Source organism: Zosterops lateralis (assembly GCF_965231275.1).
Source record: "Zosterops lateralis genome assembly, chromosome: 1".
In the NCBI taxonomy this organism is placed as follows: Eukaryota; Metazoa; Chordata; class Aves; order Passeriformes; family Zosteropidae; genus Zosterops; species Zosterops lateralis.
Window position 1 is genome coordinate 149782897 of NC_139762.1, and position 18503 is coordinate 149801399.

General features: G+C 55.5%; 1 protein-coding gene across 3 annotated transcripts in view; it reads right to left on the bottom strand.

Annotated features, from left to right (window-relative positions):
• Window positions 1-17985, bottom strand: part of CPSF1 (cleavage and polyadenylation specific factor 1) — a 28310-nt gene extending 10325 nt beyond the window's left edge. Inside the window, exons 1-23 of one of the 3 annotated variants that reach the window (XM_083871475.1) lie at window positions 17920-17985; window positions 16908-17177; window positions 16193-16220; window positions 15514-15647; window positions 12755-12835; window positions 12475-12626; window positions 12244-12390; window positions 10904-11043; window positions 10362-10472; window positions 9914-10007; window positions 9177-9264; window positions 8969-9094; window positions 8424-8475; window positions 7742-7836; window positions 7419-7493; window positions 7232-7312; window positions 6072-6161; window positions 5427-5543; window positions 4925-5066; window positions 4473-4651; window positions 3907-4037; window positions 3479-3650; window positions 2231-2428 (exon numbers count right to left, since the gene is read on the bottom strand). In XM_083871475.1, coding sequence (XP_083727601.1) covers window positions 2231-2428; window positions 3479-3650; window positions 3907-4037; window positions 4473-4651; window positions 4925-5066; window positions 5427-5543; window positions 6072-6161; window positions 7232-7312; window positions 7419-7493; window positions 7742-7836; window positions 8424-8475; window positions 8969-9094; window positions 9177-9264; window positions 9914-10007; window positions 10362-10472; window positions 10904-11043; window positions 12244-12390; window positions 12475-12626; window positions 12755-12835; window positions 15514-15647; window positions 16193-16220; window positions 16908-17051 — 2577 coding nt within the window. In that variant the 5' untranslated portion in view covers window positions 17052-17177; window positions 17920-17985. Of the gene's footprint in view, window positions 1-2230; window positions 2429-3478; window positions 3651-3906; window positions 4038-4472; window positions 4652-4924; window positions 5067-5426; window positions 5544-6071; window positions 6162-7231; window positions 7313-7418; window positions 7494-7741; window positions 7837-8423; window positions 8476-8968; window positions 9095-9176; window positions 9265-9913; window positions 10008-10361; window positions 10473-10903; window positions 11044-11734; window positions 11853-12243; window positions 12391-12474; window positions 12627-12754; window positions 12836-15513; window positions 15648-16192; window positions 16221-16907; window positions 17178-17919 lie in introns of those variants that run through there. The other 2 variants (XM_083871474.1, XM_083871476.1) reach the window with 2 other exon arrangements.
• Between the last annotated feature and the right edge of the window lie 518 nt (window positions 17986-18503).

Consider the following 18503-nt stretch of genomic DNA (forward strand, 5'->3'; position numbering starts at 1 on the left):
CCAGTGCTCCCAGTGCCATTCCCAGTGCTCCCAGTGCCATTCCAGTGCCATTCCCAGTGCTCCCAGTGCCATTCCCATTGCTCCCAGTGCCATTCCAGTGCTCCCAGTGCCATTCCAGTGCCATTCCCATTGCTCCCAGCGCCATTCCAGTGCTCCCAATGCCATTCCCAGTGCTCCCAGTGCCATTCCAGTGCCATTCCCAGTGCTCCCAGTGCCATTCCCATTGCTCCCAGTGCCATTCCAGTGCCATTCCCAGTGCTCCCAGTGCCATTCCAGTGCCATTCCCAGTGCTCCCAGTGCCATTCCCAGTGCTCCCAGTGCCATTCCAGTGCCATTCCCAGTGCTCCCAGTGCCATTCCCAGTGCTCCCAGTGCCATTCCAGTGCCATTCCCAGTGCTCCCAGTGCCATTCCCAGTGCTCCCAGTGCCATTCCCAGTGCTCCCAGTGCCACTCCAGTGCCATTCCCATTGCTCCCAGTGCCATTCCAGTGCCATTCCCAGTGCTCCCAGTGCCATTCCAGTGCCATTCCCAGTGCTCCCAGTGCCATTCCCATTGCTCCCAGTGCCATTCCAGTGCCATTCCCAGTGCTCCCAGTGCCATTCCAGTGCCATTCCCAGTGCTCCCAGTGCCATTCCCAGTGCTCCCAGTGCCATTCCAGTGCCAGTTCCATTGCTCCCAGTGCCATTCCCAGTGCTCCCAGTGCCATTCCAGTGCCATTCCCAGTGCTCCCAGTGCCATTCCCATTGCTCCCAGTGCCATTCCAGTGCCATTCCCAGTGCTCCCAGTGCCATTCCAGTGCCATTCCCAGTGCTCCCAGTGCCATTCCCAGTGCTCCCAGTGCCATTCCAGAGCCATTCCCAGTGCTCCCAGTGCCATTCCCAGTGCTCCCAGTGCCATTCCAGTGCCATTCCCATTGCTCCCAGTGCCATTCCAGTGCCATTCCCAGTGCTCCCAGTGCCATTCCAGTGCCATTCCCAGTGCTCCCAGTGCCATTCCCAGTGCTCCCAGTGCCATTCCAGTGCCATTCCCAGTGCTCCCAGTGCCATTCCCAGTGCTCCCAGTGCCATTCCCAGTGCTCCCAGTGCCACTCCAGTGCCATTCCCATTGCTCCCAGTGCCACTCCAGTGCCATTCCCATTGCTCCCAGTGCCATTCCAGTGCCATTCCCAGTGCTCCCAGTGCCATTCCCAGTGCTCCCAGTGCCATTCCAGAGCCATTCCCAGTGCTCCCAGTGCCATTCCCAGTGCTCCCAGTGCCATTCCAGTGCCATTCCCAGTGCTCCCAGTGCCACTCCAGTGCCATTCCCAGTGCTCCCAGTGCCATTCCCAGTGCTCCCAGTGCCATTCCCAGTGCTCCCAGCGCCATTCCCATTGCTCCCAGTGCCATTCCCATTGCTCCCAGTGCCATTCCCAGTGCTCCCAGTGCCATTCCAGTGCTCCCAGTACCATTCCAGTGCCATTCCCATTGCTCCCAGCGCCATTCCCAGTGCTCCCAGTGCCATTCCAGTGCTCCCAGTGCCATTCCAGTGCCATTCCCATTGCTCCCAGCGCCATTCCCAGTGCTCCCAGCGCCATTCCCATTGCTCCCAGTGCCATTCCAGTGCCATTCCCAGTGCTCCCAGCGCCATTCCCAGTGCTCCCAGCGCCATTCCCATTGCTCCCAGTGCCATTCCAGTGCCATTCCCAGTGCTCCCAGTGCCATTCCCAGTGCTCCCAGCGCCATTCCCATTGCTCCCAGTGCCATTCCAGTGCCATTCCCAGTGCTCCCAGTGCCATTCCAGTGCCAGTCCCATTGCTCCCAGCGCCATTCCCATTGCTCCCAGTGCCATTCCCAGTGCTCCCAGCGCCATTCCCATTGCTCCCAGTGCCATTCCAGTGCCAGTCCCATTGCTCCCAGTGCCATTCCCAGTGCTCCCAGTGCCATTTCAGTGCCATTCCCATCGCTCTCAGAGCCATTCCCAGTGCTCCCAGTGCCATTCCAGTGCCATTCTCATCGCTCCCAGTGCCATTCCCATCGCTCCCAGCGCCATTCCCAGTGCTCCCAGTGCCATTCCAGTGCCATTCCCAGTGCTCCCAGTGCCATTCCCAGTGCTCCCAGTGCCATTCCAGTGCCAGTCCCATTGCTCCCAGCGCCATTCCCATCGCTCCCAGCGCCATTCCCAGTGCTCCCAGTGCCATTCCAGTGCCATTCCCATTCCAGTGCCATTCCAGTGCTCCCAGTTTGCCCAGTACCAGCAGGAAGGGGCGGCTCTGGGCCCGGCCCAGCCCCACGAGCAGCAGCTCCCTGACGTGGGGCAGTTCCCTCTCGCCCCTCTCGTCCTTGCGGGGCTCGGCCGGGGGCTGCCCGAAGGAGGAATCCACCAGCACCCGCTGCCCCACCGGGAAATTCTTCACCAGGAACACCAGACGCCACTCGGGGACTTGGTAGATCTGGGGGGAGAAGGAAATAATGGGGGGGAAAGTAGGAATTATGGCAGAGAAAAGGGGAATTCTGGGGGGAAAAATGTGAATTTTCAGGTGAAAAATTGGAATTGTGGGGTGAAAACCAACAGGAATTACGGGGAGAAAACGAAAGTCACAGAAGGAAAATAAAAATAACAGAGGGGAAAACAATGGGGAGTTAAAGAGGGAAAATGGGAACTCCAACAGGAAGGGGGAAAAATTGGGAATTTTCACACGAAAATGAGATTTCTGATAGGGAAACAATGAAAAATCCAGAGGGAAAACAAAAAGTTACGGAGCGAAAACAACGGGAGTAACAGGAGGGAAAATGGAAATTGCAGCAGGAAAAGAGCAACTGGAAAATTGAAATTGCAGAGGGGAAACGGTGGGAATTCTGGGAGGAAAATGAGAATTGTGATAGGATAACAATGGGAACTCCAACAGGAAATGGGAACTCTGAGGGCCAAATGGGAATTCTGGAGGAAAAACGGGGATTGAGGCTGAGCTGCCCCACAGGGAAATTCTTTGTCAGGAACAGCAGGAGCCACTCGGGGACCTGGGAGATCTGGGGCAGGGGAAGGGAAAAGTGGGAATTTTGGCAGGAAAAATATGGATTTTCAGGGGAAAATGGGAATTCTGGAAGAAAAGAATGAGACTTCTAGCCGGAAACAATGCGGATTCTGGAGAGAAAATCAGGATTATGGGGCGGAAGCAAGAGGACTTCTGGAGGGAAAATGGGAATTCTGGGGGGAAAATGGGAATTCCAACAGGAAAACAGCAATTGGAAAAGGGGAATTGCAGAAGGAAAATGAAAATTACAAAGAGAAAACAACGCAGGTATGCAGGAGAAACGGGAATTCCCCGGCCAGCATACACCAGCGCTCCCATCCCCATTCCCAGTCTCTCCCCATCCCTCCCAGTCCATTCCCAGTCCCTCCCAGTTCATCTCAACTTCCTCCCAATCCCCTCCCAGTCCTTCCCAGTCCATTCCCAGTCCCTCCCAGTTCATCCCAATCCCCTCCCAGTGTTCCCAGTCACCTCCATGTTGCCGTTCTCCCTGGCCAGCACACACCAGTGGGAGGGCTCGGGGCTCAGGGGGGTCGGGTCCCTCTCGGGGGGTCCTGAACGCCGCGGCTCCTCCTTGGGGGGGGAACGGCCCGAGCCCCCCGAGTCCCCGTAGAGCATCTCCTCCTCGTCATCAACAGAGTCACTGCACAAAAATGGGATTTGTCACACCTGGGCACACCTGAGATACACCTGGGGACACCTGAGACACCCTCCAGTCTCCGTAGAGCATCTCCTTCTTGTCATCAACAGAGTCACTGCACGAAAATGGGATTTGTCACACCTGGACACACACCTGGGGACAACCCTGGCTGACACGTGGAGACAAACATGGACACACCTGGAGACTGTGGACACCTCAGGGACACCTTGGTGACACCTTGGGGACACGGGTGACCTACCTGAGGTCCTGGATGAGGGTCTCGGCCTCGGCGTGGGGGCGGGGTGGGGGCTCCTCGCGGGGGGCGCGGCTCTCGGTGGTGAACATTCCGGAAACGTCCCGGTACAGGCACAGCGCTGTCACCCGGGATTGCTGCCAGGGGACACCATTGGGGACACCATTGGGGACATTCCGGAAACGTCCCGGTACAGGCACAGCGCTGTCACCCGGGATTGCTGCCAGGGGACACCATTGGGGACACCATTGGGGACATTCCGGAAACGTCCCGGTACAGGCACAGCACTGTCACCCGGGATTGCTGCCAGGGGACACCATTGGGGACACCATTGGGGACACTGGGGACAGCTGGGGACAATGACATGTCACCCTGGCACTGGGGACAGCTGGGGACATTTGAAGGTGTCACCCAAAGCAGGGCCAGATGGGCTTAGGGACAGCCAGGGCCGGCTGGGGAATCTGGGGACATGGTGACATTCACATGTGACACAGATTTGCACAGCAAGGCCAGGCGGGGTCGGGGACAGCCAGGGATGGTTGGGAAGGTTTGGGGACACAGGTGACACTCACGTGTGACACGGGCGGCCGCAGCAGGGCCAGGCGCGGGGCACGCCCGCCGTAGGTGTCCCCCTTGAGGGTGAAGGTGGCCAGGTGACCGTCGGCGCTGAGCAGCACCCCAAAGGGATCGGCCACGGCGCAGTGCACGATGGGGGAGCCCAGGTCCACGGGGACAAAGTGCAGCTGTGTCACTGAGGGGACACCAGGGTCACAGCAGGGTCACACACCCTGTGTCAGAATCACTGCAGTGTCACACCCCCTTGTCACCTCCTGTGTCACCTGCCAATGTCACCCCACTGTCTCTACACCCCCAAGAATCCCCCAGCAGTGTCACCCCTGCCTGTACCAGCCCCTTGATGTCACACCTGGGGCCCTGTATGACCCCCTGATGCCACTGCAGGTGTGTCCCAGGTGTGTCCCTGTCCCCAGGTGTGTCCCAGGTGTGTCCCAGGTGTGTCACTCACCACCCTGCAGCAGTCTCAGCCCCAGGGGTGACACCTGCACGATAAACTGGCCCTGGCCCAGGTTCCCGGCGAACACGGTTGGGCCCTGCGTGGCGAAGCCGCTCGTGTCCAGCTCCAGGATCTCCTGCCCCGTCTGCAGGATCTGGGGACATCAGGGACATTGTTGGGGACACCAGGGGACATCAGGATATGGTGCCCATGGAGCCCCCAGGACACTGGGTGCTGTCCCGACTGGGGACATGGGGACAATGAGGGGAAACCAGGCAGGGCCAGATCCCAGGTGAGCCTCCAAATCCAGGTCACTGTCCCTTGAGGGGACATTGGGGACATCAGAGGACACCAGGGGACATTGGGAACACCAGGTGTGAGCAAGGAGTGTCTGTGTCCCCATGTCATCATGTCCCTGTGATGTCCCCATTTCCCCAGGATGTCATCATGATGTCCCCACAATGTCCTCATGATATCCCTGTGAAGTCCCCATGATGTCCTCAGTGTCCCTCACCATGGTGGAGTCCTCCCGGCTCAGGATCAGGAACCCGTGACGTTCCCCGTCCTCCTCGGAATTTTCCGGAACCGGCGCTGCCTCAGGCTCCACCCCTGTCCCCGGGGCCACCTCCGGCTGTGGGGACAGAACCTCCGTGGGGACAGGGGACACGGGGATAAAGGAACAGGGGATATGGCGACACAGGATGAAGGGACACAGGTGGACACAGAGGATGTGGGGATACGGACATGGGGACAGGGATGGACATGGGGACACAGGGACACAGATGAGGGACACCAGGATGGTACAACATGGGGATGGGGGACATGGGGACACAGGGACAGGAGGACATGGAGGGACACAGGGACATGGCAGGTCACAAACAGGGGACACGAGGGGACACAGAGATGGCACAACAGAGTGGGAGGGACAGGGGAACATGATGGGGACATGGAGACACAGGGAGAGGAGGACAAATGGACAGGGGACAAGTGGACAGGGGACGAGGGGACATGGGACGAGGACATGGGGGGACACAGATGGGGGTCAAAAACGGGACACAGGGGCGGCAGGACATGGGGATGGGGGGACAGGGGACACAGGGAGGGTGACATGGTGACATGAGGGGACACGGGTGACACAGGTGACACAGGGGTGACACACCTGCTCCCGCGGCGGGGGCGCGGTGACCGTCCACATGTCGTAACAGCCGGGCAGCTCGAACGTGGTGACAACCTGGGGCCGGATGCTGCGCTGGGGACAGGGGACACCGTCACTGGGGACAGGGATCCGACAGGGACAGGGATGGGACACGGACTGGACAGGGACGGGACAGGGATGGGGACGGGCAGTTTATGGCGTGCCCCACAGATTTTTGGGGTGTCCCTGTGGGTACAGGCAGTCTAAGGGGTGCCCCCCGGGTTTTGGGGTGCTCTCCAGTTCTATGGGGTGCCCCCCGGGTGTTTGGGGTGTCGCTGGGGGGTACAGGAGGTCCCCAGGCTTTGGGGCCGCCCTGGTTTGTCTCCAGCTCTGCTCTGGCACCGGGATCAGCCCCCCGGGAACCTCCCGCGGGGGGAATGGGCGGTGCAGGGGGGGATTGGGGGTTTTGGGGTTCAGGAGGGATTTGGGCTTCAGGAGGGGTTTTGGGGTTTTTGGGGTTTTGGGGGGTCATGGGGGTTCAGGGGCATTTGGGGTTTGGAGGGATTTGAGGGTTTTGGGGTTCAAGGGGGTTTGGGGCGATTTGGCATTTTGGGGTTTGGGGGGTTTGGGATTTTTGGGATTCGGGGGGATTTGGAGTTTTGGGGTTCAGCTGGGTTTGGGTTTTTTGGGTTCAGGCAAGTTTGGGCTTCAGGAGGGGTTTGGGATTTAGGGGCTTCAGGACAGGTTTGGGGTTTTGGGGGTTCAGGGGGGATTTGGGGGGTTTAGGGGGGAGTTGGGATTTTGGAGTCTTTTCAGGAAACGTTTGGGGTTTTGGGGGTGTCAGGAGGGATTTGGAGTTTTAAGGGAGGTTGGGTGCTGCAGGGTTTTTTTTTTGGGTACAGGGGTATTGGGGTTTTGGGGGTTTGGATTTTGGGGAAGGTTTGGGGTCCAGGGGAGTTGGGGTTCAGGGGATTTAAGGAGGTTTGGGATATGGGGGGGCTTTTGGGGGTTCTCAGTGGTTTGGGGGCACAGAAGGATCCCAGAGATGTTTTGGGGACATTTTGGGGTCCCAGGGATGTTTTTGGAGTGATTTTGAGGTCCCAGGGACGTTTTTTGGGGTGGTTTTGGGGTACTTTTGGTGTCCCAGGGATATTTTGGGGTGGTTTTTAGGGTTTTTGGGGTACCTGCAGCACAGTGAGCGCCCCATTTTTGCCGTATCCTGAGCACAGGACAATCTCCAGGTCGGGCTCAGGGCTGTTCTGGAACTGTGGGAGACAACGGGGTCAGCTTTGGGGTCAGGTTTGGGGTCATGTTTGGGGTCAGGGGTCAGGGGTTGGGGTCAGGGGTTGGGGTGGATTTTGGGTCCCTCACCTCCTCAGACAGGAAGGCTGGCTCCCCCATGGCCGCGTTGGCACAGGGCCCGATGTTCAGGATGCTGTCACACACCTGGGGACATTGTCACAGGGAGGGGACACAGGTGACACACAGGTGACAGATGACAGGGATGTAACAGAGGTGACAAAAAGGTGACAGAGGTGACACCACCTGGAGCATGTGGCCAGCTTGTGTGACAGGGAGGTGACACAGGTGGCACACAGTTGACAGGGAGGTGACATTCAGATGACACACAGTTGGCACAGGTGACACACACAGTTGACAGGGAGGTGACACACAGGTGACAGAGGTGACAGTACCTCGAAGGAGTAGGTGGCCAGCTGTGTCCCCGAGGCGGCCTCGCTGCCATACACCTCAATCTCGTCCACCTCGTCCTGTGCCTGCGGCTTCCCCCCTGGGGACAGCGACACACCTGTCACCTGTGTCACCTACTGCCACCCCCCGGGGACAGCAACACTCCTGTCACCTGGGTCACCCCTGTGTCACCCACTGCCACCCCTGTGTCACCCCCTGTGACAGGGACACACCTGTCACCTGTGTCATCTCTGTGTCACCCACTGCCACCCCGTGTCACCCTGTGTCATCCCCCTGGGGACAGGGACACATCGGTCACTTGTGTCATCCCTGTGTCACCTACTGCCACCCCCCTGTGACAGGGACACACCTGTCACCTGTGTCACCTGTTTCATCCCTGTGTCAAGCCCCTGGGTACAGGGACAGCTCTGTCACCTACTGCCATCTGTGTCACCCACTGTCACCCCCCTGGGGACAAGGACCCAACTGTCACCCCCCTGTGACTCGGGGTGTCCCCAGGTGTCTCTCCTGTCACTGTCACCCTCCACCAATGATGCTGAGTGTCCCCAGGTATACTCTAGCTGTCTCCCAGGTGTCCTCAGGTGTGTCCCAGGTGTCCCCCAGCTGTCCCCAGGTGTGCCCAGGTGTGTCCCCCACTGTCCCCAGATGTCCCCCAGGTGTCCCCACCTGCCCATGGCCCTGATGGCTCTGAGCGTTTCTTCTTCACCGGGGGCTCCTCCTGCGGAGGACAGGGACAAGTTTGGGGTCCCCCAGATGGATTTTTGGGGATCCCCAGGTGGATTCTGGGGCCCCCTCAGTGAATTTTGGGGTCTCACCTGCCCCTCCTTGTCCACCCCAGCTCTGGGATGGGGATTTGGTATCTTGGGAAGGATTTTGGGGCTCTTAGGGAGAATTTTGGGGTTCTGGGGAAGATTTTGTGTCCCCCCAGGATGGTTTTAGGGCCCCCTCAGTGAATTTTTGGCCCTCCAGGTGTGTTTTGGGGGCCCCCAGGTGTGATTTGGGCCCCCCAGGTGAGATTTGGGGTCTCACCTGCCTGTCAGGCCCCTCCTTGTCGACCCCAGCTCTGGGATAGGGATTTGGGATCTCAGGAAGGATTCTGGGATTCTTGCGGAGGATTCTGGGGGTCCCCAGGTGAATTTTGGGATCCCCAGGTGGATTTTGGGGTGCTGGGGATGGTTTTGGGGTCCCCCAGGTGTGTTTTGGGGACTCACCTGCCTGTCGGGCCCCTCCTTGCCCGCCCCGGCCGGGGGCTCCTGCAGTTTCTCGGTGTACCTGAGCAGCAGTGAGTTCCCCAGGCGAGACCCCAGGAAGAGATAACCCGGCTCCAGAGGGACCATCTGGGGACACAGGTGTGCCCTGGGTGTCCCTGAGGGTCTCTGGGTGTCCCCAGGTGTCCCCCAGGTGTCCCCAGGTGCTTACACAGGTGGTGAGGACGGAGGCGGCGGCTTTGTCGAAGTGGAAAGAGCGCACGGAGCGCATCCCGTCCGTGATCAGCGTCAGCACGTAGCTGGGACACACAAGGGACACTTTGAGGGGGACAGGACCCCGCCAAATCCCATGGGGACACCCCAGAACCCCTGGGAACACCCCCAGGGACACCCCCTTGTCCCAGACAAGGAGGGGACAGAACTCATCCTGTCCCTGATCAGTGCCAGGACGCACAGGGGACACTTTGAGGGGGACAGGAAACCCCAAAATCCTTGGGGACACCCACAAAATCACAGAGGCAAACCCCAAAATCCTTAGGGACATCACAAAAGCCACGGTGACACCCCCAGGAGACCCAGGACCCCCAGGGACCTCTCCTTGTCCCAGGGGACAGAGCTCATCCCATCTCTGATCAGCGTCAGCACGTAGCTGAGACAGGGAGGAGACAGCTCAGGGCAGGGCAGGACACCCCAAAATCCCCTGGGGACACCCCAAATCCCACGGGGACACCCCCAGGAAACCCAGGACCCCCAGGGACCCCATCTCGTCCCAGGAGACGGAGCTCATCCCGTCCCTGATCAGTGCCAGGACAGGGGGTGGCACCTCAGGGGGGACAGGTGACCCCAAAATCCCTTGGGGACACCCCAAATCCCATGGGGACACACTCAGATTCCTTGGGGACACCCCCAGGACCCCCCAAACACCCTTGGGACCCCCCCCAGACTCACATCTCACCCCCCTTGAGGGAGATCACCATCTTGTCATAGGAGATGAAGGTGGCCTGGGCACAGTCCAGAGTCATCCTCACGCCCTCCTGGACACCTGGGGACAGGGACTGTCACAGATGGGACAGGGACGGGACAGGGGACAGGGACAGTCACACCTGGAACAGGGGCCAGGGCCAGGGATGGGGATAGGGAGAGGAAAAGAGGAACAGGATGATGAGGATGATGAGGACGATGAAGGTGAGCAGGACGAAGATGGCGATGACAAGGATGCTGAACATGAGGCTGATAAAGGTGAGGATGAGGAGGATTAGGATGATGAGGATGAAGATGAGGCTGAGGATGATGGGGATGATGGGGATGATGAGGATGAGGAAGATGAAGATGAGGATGGGGAGGATGAGGCTGAGGATGAGGATGAAGCGGGTGAGGCTGAGGGCGGGTCCCTTACGCAGCGGGAACACGGTGGTGCCGCAGGTGAGGCTGTTGAGGGCGACACCGTACGGGGGCACGCTCTGGTTCAGGTATAGCAGGGAGTTCACAGCAAAGATCACCACTCCTCCTGGGGACAGGGACAGCGTCATTGTCACCGTCAGTGTCATTGTCACTGTCACTGTCAGGCACGCTCTGGTTCAGGTACAGCAGGGAGTTCACAGGGTAACATGGGGACAGTGTCACTCTCATTGTCACCATCAGTGCTACCACCACCAGGCCCACTGGGACATGGGAAGAGTCAGTGTCACTGTCACCATCATTGTTACCATCACCACACCTGCCAGGGACATTGTGGAAATGTCACTATCACTGCATCACTGCGTCACTGTGTTGCTGTCACTCTGTCACTGTGTCACTGACTGTCACCCTGTCACTGCATCAGTGTCAGTGTGTCACTGTCCCTGTGTCACTGACCGATGGGTTTGGGGACAGGCAGGGCCTGTGTGCAGTCGAAGGGCAGTGAGCTCAGTGACCTGTCACTGTCCCTGTGTCACTGACCGATGGGTTTGGGGACAGGCAGGGCCTGTGTGCAGTCGAAGGGCAGTGAGCTCAGTGACCAGATGACCGGGTGGACGCGCTGCAGGATGTTCAGTGAGATGGCCACGATGCTGCATGTGTCCTGCCGCACTGCCACCCTCCTGTGGGGACATTGGGGACACCTGTGTCACCTGAGGGGTCACATACACACCCCCCTGACCCCACATGTGTCCTGCTGCACTACCACCTTCCTGTGGGGACACCCCAATGTCCCCCTGATGTGACTCCTGACCACCCCCAGCCCTGTCACTCTTTGGGGACACCCCAATGTCCCCCTGATGTGACTCCTGACCACCCCCAGCCCTGTCACTCTTTGGGGACACCCCAATGTCCCCCTGATGTGACTCCTGACCACCCCCAGCCCTGTCACTCTTTGGGGACACCCCAATGTCCCCCTGATGTGACTCCTGACCACCCCCAGCCCTGTCACTCTTTGGGGACACCCCAATGTCCCCCTGAGGTGACTCCTGACCACCCCCAGCCCTGTCACTCTTTGGGGACACCCCAATGTCCCCCTGAGGTGACCCCTGACCACTCCCAGCCCTGTCATCCTTTAGGGACACCCCGATGTCACCCTGAGGTGACCACCCCCAGCCCTGTCACTCTTTTGGGGACACCCCAATGTCCCCAAAGGTCACTGTCACCCCCAAACTGGGCAGTGTCTCCCTGCAGCGGGTGGGACCCCTCCCCTGAGCCCTCCTGACACCCCAAACCCCCCCAAACCCCCCAAAAATTCCCCAAATCCCCTCCAACCCCCCCCGCCCCCAATATCCCCACACTGCCCACACTGACCTGGGCCAGGTCTGGTTGGGCTCAAAGAGACAGCAGCGTGGGCTCATAGTAACCATGCGGGAACTGCATGGGCTGGGACCCTCAAAATGCCCCCAAATCTCCCCAAATCCCCCTCAAAACCCCCTAAAACCCCCAGAAATACCCCCAAATCTCCCCAAAATCCCAAAGGGATCCAGGCCACGTCTGCTTGGGCTGGAGGAGGATCATCAGGGTGGGACTGGGGTGTCCATGCAGGAACTGCACAGGCTGGGACCCCCAAAACCCAAAAAATTCCCTCTGAACACCCCTGAAACCTCCTGAAACCCCCTCAAATCCCACCAAATTTCCTCCAAATCCCCCTTAAACCTCCCAAAATTCTGTCCATCCCAAAACAACCCAGGCCAGGTCTGGTTGGGCGCCAAGAGGATCAGCAGGGTGGGACTGGGGTGTCCATGGGGGAGCTGCTGGGGCTGGGACCCCCCAAACACCCCCAGATTTGCTCCAAACCCCCTCCAAACCCCATCACTGACCCGGGCCAGGTCTGGTTGGGCTCAAAGAGGATCAGCAGCGTGGGCTCGTAGTAGCCATGCAGGAACTGCATGTCGATGATGTTGAGCAGTTTCTCGTCCAGCTCCCGCACATCGATGATGTAGCTGGGCAGGAAGCTGGATTTCTGCCTGTGGGATGGGGGGAATAGAGGAGTTCAGGGGGGCTCCCTGGGGTTTTGGGGGGCTCAGGGGGTGCTCAGGGGGGTCTCTCACCCCTCTCCCACCAGCCCCTCGTGCTCGTCGGCCAGGGAGTCCCGGCGGAAGGGCAGCACCACCAGGCGGGTGCCGTAGATCAGCATCACAGCGCAGCGGCCATCGGGGTCCACGCGCACACGGGGCGTGTGCACGTTCTGCACGAAGCCATCCTGGGGAAAAAAACGGGAATTCAGAAGGTTTGGGATAGCTCTGGGATCCGGGGGAACCCAAAAATTCACTCAGGGGGAACCCCAAATCTGTTTTGGGGTGAAATCCAGGGGATTTGGGGGGGGCTCACCCTCAGCTCGGGCTCTTCAAAGTAGTGCAGGGAGAGAGTCTTGAGGTCGTGCGTGCCGGGGTCATACTCCACCACTGAGAGCTGCGGGGAAAAACACCCCAAAACCAGGATAAAACACCCTGAAAATGGGTCAAAACACCCCAAAAACAGGATAAAACACCCCGAAAATGGGTCAAAACACCCCAAAAATGGGTCAGGGCCTCGCAACAATTAGGCAATGGGGTTGTTTGGGGTTTTTTTTTTTTTTGGAGTTTTTGGTCTTTTAGGGTCTTTTTTTTTTTTGGGAGGGGGAGATTTGTGGTTTTGAGGGGTTGGGGGAATTTCTGGGGAGTTTTGGGTATTTTTTAGGGTTTCTTTGAATCTGTTTAGGGGGATTTCAGGAGATTTTTGGGGGCTTTTCCAGAAGGTTTTTGTTTGGGGTTTTTTTTTTCAGAGGTTTTTAGGAGTTTTTTCTGGAGTTTTTGGGTTTTTTTGGGGGGGGGGTTGTGAGGGGTCTTTTTGGAGCTGTTTAGGGTTTTTTGGGGGCAGCTTTTGGGGCTTTTCTCAGGGTTTTTTTGCAGAGGGTTTGGATTTTTTTCTGGAGCTTTTTCTTGGGGATTTTTGGGGGGTTTCTTTTGAAGAAGCTTTTTATTTGTTTTGGGAGATTTTGGGGTTTTTTGAGACCTTTTTGGGATTTTTGGGGGTGTACTTGAGGGGATTTTTTTTGGGGGGGTTTTCTTGGGGCTTTCAGGGTTTTTTTGAAAGGGTATTTTGGGGTTTTTCTGAGGGGTTTTTTTTGGAGCTTTTCTTGGGGTTTTTTGGAGGATCGAAGGTGTTTTTGGGGGGGTTTTGTATATTTTTGAGAGTATTCTTGGCGTTTTTTTCAGGGTTTTCTTGGAGGCTTTTTGGAGTTTGAGTTTTTGGGGGTTTTTTAAAGATATTTTTTTTCTTTTCTTGGGTTTTTTGGGGGGTTTTGAGTTTTTTGGGGGCGTTGAGGGTTTTTTTGTGGCTTTTTGAGGGTTTTTTGTGGGTGTTTTTGGGGTTTTTTTTTGGGGGGGGAGTTTTCTTGGGGGTTTTAGGAGCTTTATGCAGGGGTTTTTTGGGGGGTTGGAGGTTTTTTTGGGGGTTTTCTTGGTTTTTTGGGGGATGGTTTTAGGGGTGGAGTTTTTTGGGGGGTTGGGGTTTTTTTGGGGGGTGTTTTGAGTGGGTTTAGGGTTTTTTTGTTGTTATTTTTCTTGAGTTTTTTGGGGGTTTTGGAGGCTTTTCGGGGGGGGTTTGGGTATTTTTCTGGGGTTTTTTTGAGGTTTTTTTTTTTGGGGGGGGGTTTTGGGGGTTCTTTGGGGAAGTTTATTGGGCTTTTTTGGTTCTTTTCTTGGGGGTTTTCTTTGAGGTTTTATTGGAGATTTTTGGGGCTTTTCTTTCAGGGTTTTTTGGCTTTTTTGGGTTTTTTTTTTTGAGATTTTATTAGGGTTTTTTGAGGTTTTATTGAGTTTTTTGGTTTGGTTTTTTTCAAGGGTTTCTTAGGTTTTTTGGGGGGATTTCTTTGCGGTTTTTTTGAGGGTTTATTGGGGTTTTCTTTGGGATTTTTTGAGCTTATATTGGGGTTTTTGGGTTTTCTTTGGAATTTTTTTTTTTGTTTTTCTTTCAGTTTTTTTTGGGTGGGGTTTTCTTTGGGGTTTTTTGAGGTATCATTGGGGGTTTTGTTTTGAGGTTTTATTGGGATTTTTGGGTTTGTGTTTTTTTAGGGGTTTCTTGGGGTTTTTTTTGGGTTTGTGTTTTTTTAGGGGTTTCTTGGGGTTTTTTTTGGGTTTGTGTTTTTTTAAGGGTTTCTTGGGGGGTTTTTTTGGGTTTGTGTTTTTTTAGGGGTTTCTTGGGGTTTTTTTGGGTTTGTGTTTTTTTAAGGGTTTCTTGGGGTTTTTTTTGGGTTTGTGTTTTTTTAAGGGTTTCTTGGGGGCTTTTTTTGAGTTTGTGTTTTTTTAGGGGTTTCTTGGGGGGTTTTTTGGGTTTGTGTTTTTTTAGGGGTTTCTTGGGGGGTTTTTTGGGTTTGTGTTTTTTTAAGGGTTTCTTGGGGGGTTTTTTGGGTTTGTGTTTTTTTAAGGGTTTCTTGGGGGGTTTTTTAGGTTTGTGTTTTTTTAGGGGTTTTTTGGGTTTGTGTATTTTTAGGGGTTTCTTGGGGGGTTTTTTGGGTTTGTGTTTTTTTAGGGGTTTCTTGGGGGGTTTTTTGGGTTTGTGTTTTTTTAGGGGTTTCTTGGGGGGTTTTTTGGGTTTGTGTTTTTTTAGGCGTTTCTTGGGGGGTTTTTTGGGTTTGTGTTTTTTTAGGGGTTTCTTGGGGGGTTTTTTGGGTTTGTGTTTTTTTAAGGGTTTCTTGGGGGTTTTTTTGAGTTTGTGTTTTTTTAGGGGTTTCTTGGGGGGTTTTTTGGGTTTGTGTTTTTTTAGGGGTTTCTTGGGGGGTTTTTTGGGTTTGTGTTTTTTTAGGGGTTTCTTGGGGGGTTTTTTGGGTTTGTGTTTTTTTAGGGGTTTCTTGGGGGGTTTTTTGGGTTTGTGTTTTTTTAGGGGTTTCTTGGGGGGTTTTTTGGGTTTGTGTTTTTTTAGGGGTTTCTTGGGGTGTTTTTTGGGTTTGTGTTTTTTTAAGGGTTTCTTGGGGGGTTTTTTGGGTTTGTGGTTTTTTTAAGGGTTTCTTGGGGGTTTTTTTTTTTGGGTTTTTTTCAAGAGTTTCTTAGGAGGGGTTGGTGTTTTTTTTTTCCTTTTGGGGTTGTTTTGGGGGCTGTTTTCTCTGTCACCTTGGCATCCTTGAAGCTGAGCAGCAGCGCGTCCCTTTTGGCTCCGGCCAGCTGGACACTGGCCATGGACATCACATTCCCAAAGAAGGAGAACGAGGCCACCAGCTCCAGCTTCTCCCGCTGCCCTTTGCCCTCTGGGGACAAAAAACACGGGATTTTTGGGGCCTTTTGGGGCCTTTTTTTTGGGGTTTCTCCGAGTTCTGCAAGGGTGTGATCCCCTCAGAACGCAGGGTGATTTCGTGGGTTGGGATTTTCCTGCTCGCTCCTCGCTTGTTTTTTCTGCTCCCCTCGTTGAAATTAATTAATTTCGGGGATTTTCCTCATTAATTTTTACCTCAAAATTGGGATTTTTGGGTTTTTTTTTTTTTTTTTGTGGCTTTTTGGGGGGGTTTCTTGAAGTTCTGCAAGGGTGGGATCCCCCCCAAAATTGAGAACTCATCCTCAAAATGGAGGAAATCAACTCAAAAAGGAAGGAAATCAGCTAAAAAATGGAAAATGTACCAAAAACGGGGAAAATCAACCCAAAAGTGGAGGAAATCACCTCAAAAAGGGAAGAAATCAACCCAAAAAATGGGAAAAATTGTCCCAAAAATGGGGAAAATCATCCCAAAATACCCCCAAAATCCTCTCAAAAAATCCCCAAATCCGCCCAAAATTCCCCAAAAATAATCTCACTCACCTCCATTCCTGTCACCTTTTCCCGGTGCCTGCAAGAGAAACACAAATTTGGGGAATGTGAGGGTTTTAAGGGAGGATTTTGGATAGTTTTTGGGGGATTGGGGGGATTTTGGGGTTTTTTTGGGCGGGTTCAGGTGGTTTTGGGAGGAGTTTTGAGGTTTTTTTGGGGGATTTTTGAAGGTTTTGGGGGAGATTTTGGGTTTTTTTTTGCGGGGGGATTTTTGAAGGCTTTTGGGGGGCTTTTTGGTGGGTTTCTTGGTGGGTTTTTAGAGGCATTTTGGGTGGGGCTTTCTGGGATGGTTTTTCCAGATTTTCTGGGGTGTTTGGGGGGGGGGGTTGGGGTTTTTTGGGTGGATTTTTTTGGGGAAAGGCTCGTTTTCAGGGTGTAATTTCTGTGTCTCACCTCAGGCTTGTGGTTGAGGCAATAAATTAAGATTTTTGGGGGTTTTGCGGGGATTCTTTTTGGGGGACATGCTGCTTTTGGAGGGCTCATTTTTGGGGAGGATTTTGGGAGGTTTCTGGGGAGGGATTTTGGGGATTTTTTGGGTGCTTTTGAGGACATTTGGGTAGCGTTTGGGGGGGATTTTGGGTGAGATTTTGCAGATTTTCTGGGGTGGTTTGGGGCATTTTTTTTTTTTTTTTTTGCAGGGGTTTGGGGTTTTTTTTTTTTTGGGTGGATTTTTTTGTGGGGAAAAAGCTCATTTTCTGTGTCTCACCTCAGGCTCGTGGTTGAGGCGGTAGACGAAGAGCTGGGACGTCCCGGCCACCACCAGGTTCCGCTCGGCCGCCGAGAAGAAGTGACAGAAGAGGGAGAACTCCAGCCCCGTGGGGGGGTGGGTCTGCTTGTACACGGCGTACATCGGGCACCCCAAACGCCCCAACGCCCAGCCTGGGGGGCCTCGGGGGGCTGCAGGGACACACAGCGGGAGTGGATGGAGAAAGGGGAGATTGGGGGGAGAATAAGAGGGAAATTGGGGAAATCAGCACTGAAAAAAGGGGGGGGGGTTATGTTTAAAAAAATAAGGGAAATAAACACTCAGAAAAAAGGGCAGGAAAACATGTAAAGAAGGGAGGAATTGCCCCAGAAAAAAAAAAAAAAAAAAAAAAAAAAAAAAAAAAAAGAGAAAACTGCCCAAAAATTGGGGGAACAAAAACTCCCAAAACCCACGTTCCCCACCCCACAGACCCCCCCCGCCCCCCCAATTCTCTGCTCTCAGTCTTCCCCCATTTCTCCCTCAGGGACGCCTCAAATATCCCCTCAGATCCCCCAAAGGGATCCCCCCAAACCTCCCCTTCTCAATGTCCCCCCATTTGCCCTCACAGATCTCCCGAATTTCCCCTCAGACCCCTCAAAGTCCCTCGACCCCAATTATCCCGTCATGAACCTCACGTTTCTCCTCAACCTCCCCACAGAACGCCCCCAAATCTCCCCCCTCAGTCCCCTCCCGACCCCCCAAATTTCCCCTCGGACCTATCCAAGGGACATCCCTAAACCTCCCCCCTCAGAGCCCCCAGAGGATTCCCCCCCAACCTCCCCCCTCAATCTCCCCCATTTTCCCCACACGGGCCCCTCAAAACTCCCCTCAGACCCCTCAACCCCCTCATCTCCCTCCACGACTCCCTCCACCTCAACAGGACCTCCTCCTTCACTTCCCCCCACCCTCCAAAACCCCGCGAAAAACCCTCAAAAAGCCCCAAAGCCTCCCAAAATTCGCGCCCCTTCCTCACCGCTCCCACGCGCGCCTCACTCCGCTCCCGCCGCTGCCGCCGCCGCCGCCACTGAGACGCCGGAAGTGGGGCCGGAAGTGGAGCCAGAGCGGCGCTCATGAGGCCGCTCCGGCCGCTCCCATACTGACCATGGAGATGCGGGGTCCTCCACTGCCACAGAGACGCCGGAAGTAGGGCCAAAAGTGGAGCCAGAGCGGCGCTCATGAGGCCGCTCCCATACTGACCATGGAGAGGCGGGGTCCTCCACTGCCACAGAGATGCCGGAAGTGGGGCCGGAAGTGGAGCCAGAGCGGCGCTCATGGGGCCGCTCCGGCCGCTCCCATACTGACCATGGAGAGGCGGGGTCCTCCACTGCCACAGAGACGCCGGAAGTGGGGCCGGAAGTGGAGCCAGAGCGGCGCTCATGGGGCCGCTCCGGCCGCTCCCACACTGACCATGGAGACGCGGGGTCCTCCAGGGGAGCCAGGACTCGAACCCGGCACCCCCATGAGGCATAGATTTAGAAGAATTAAAGACTGTAGTCAAAATAGATAGTGCTGAGATAATGTAGCTAGGACTTCCCTTTTGCTAACAGAAGCCAGACT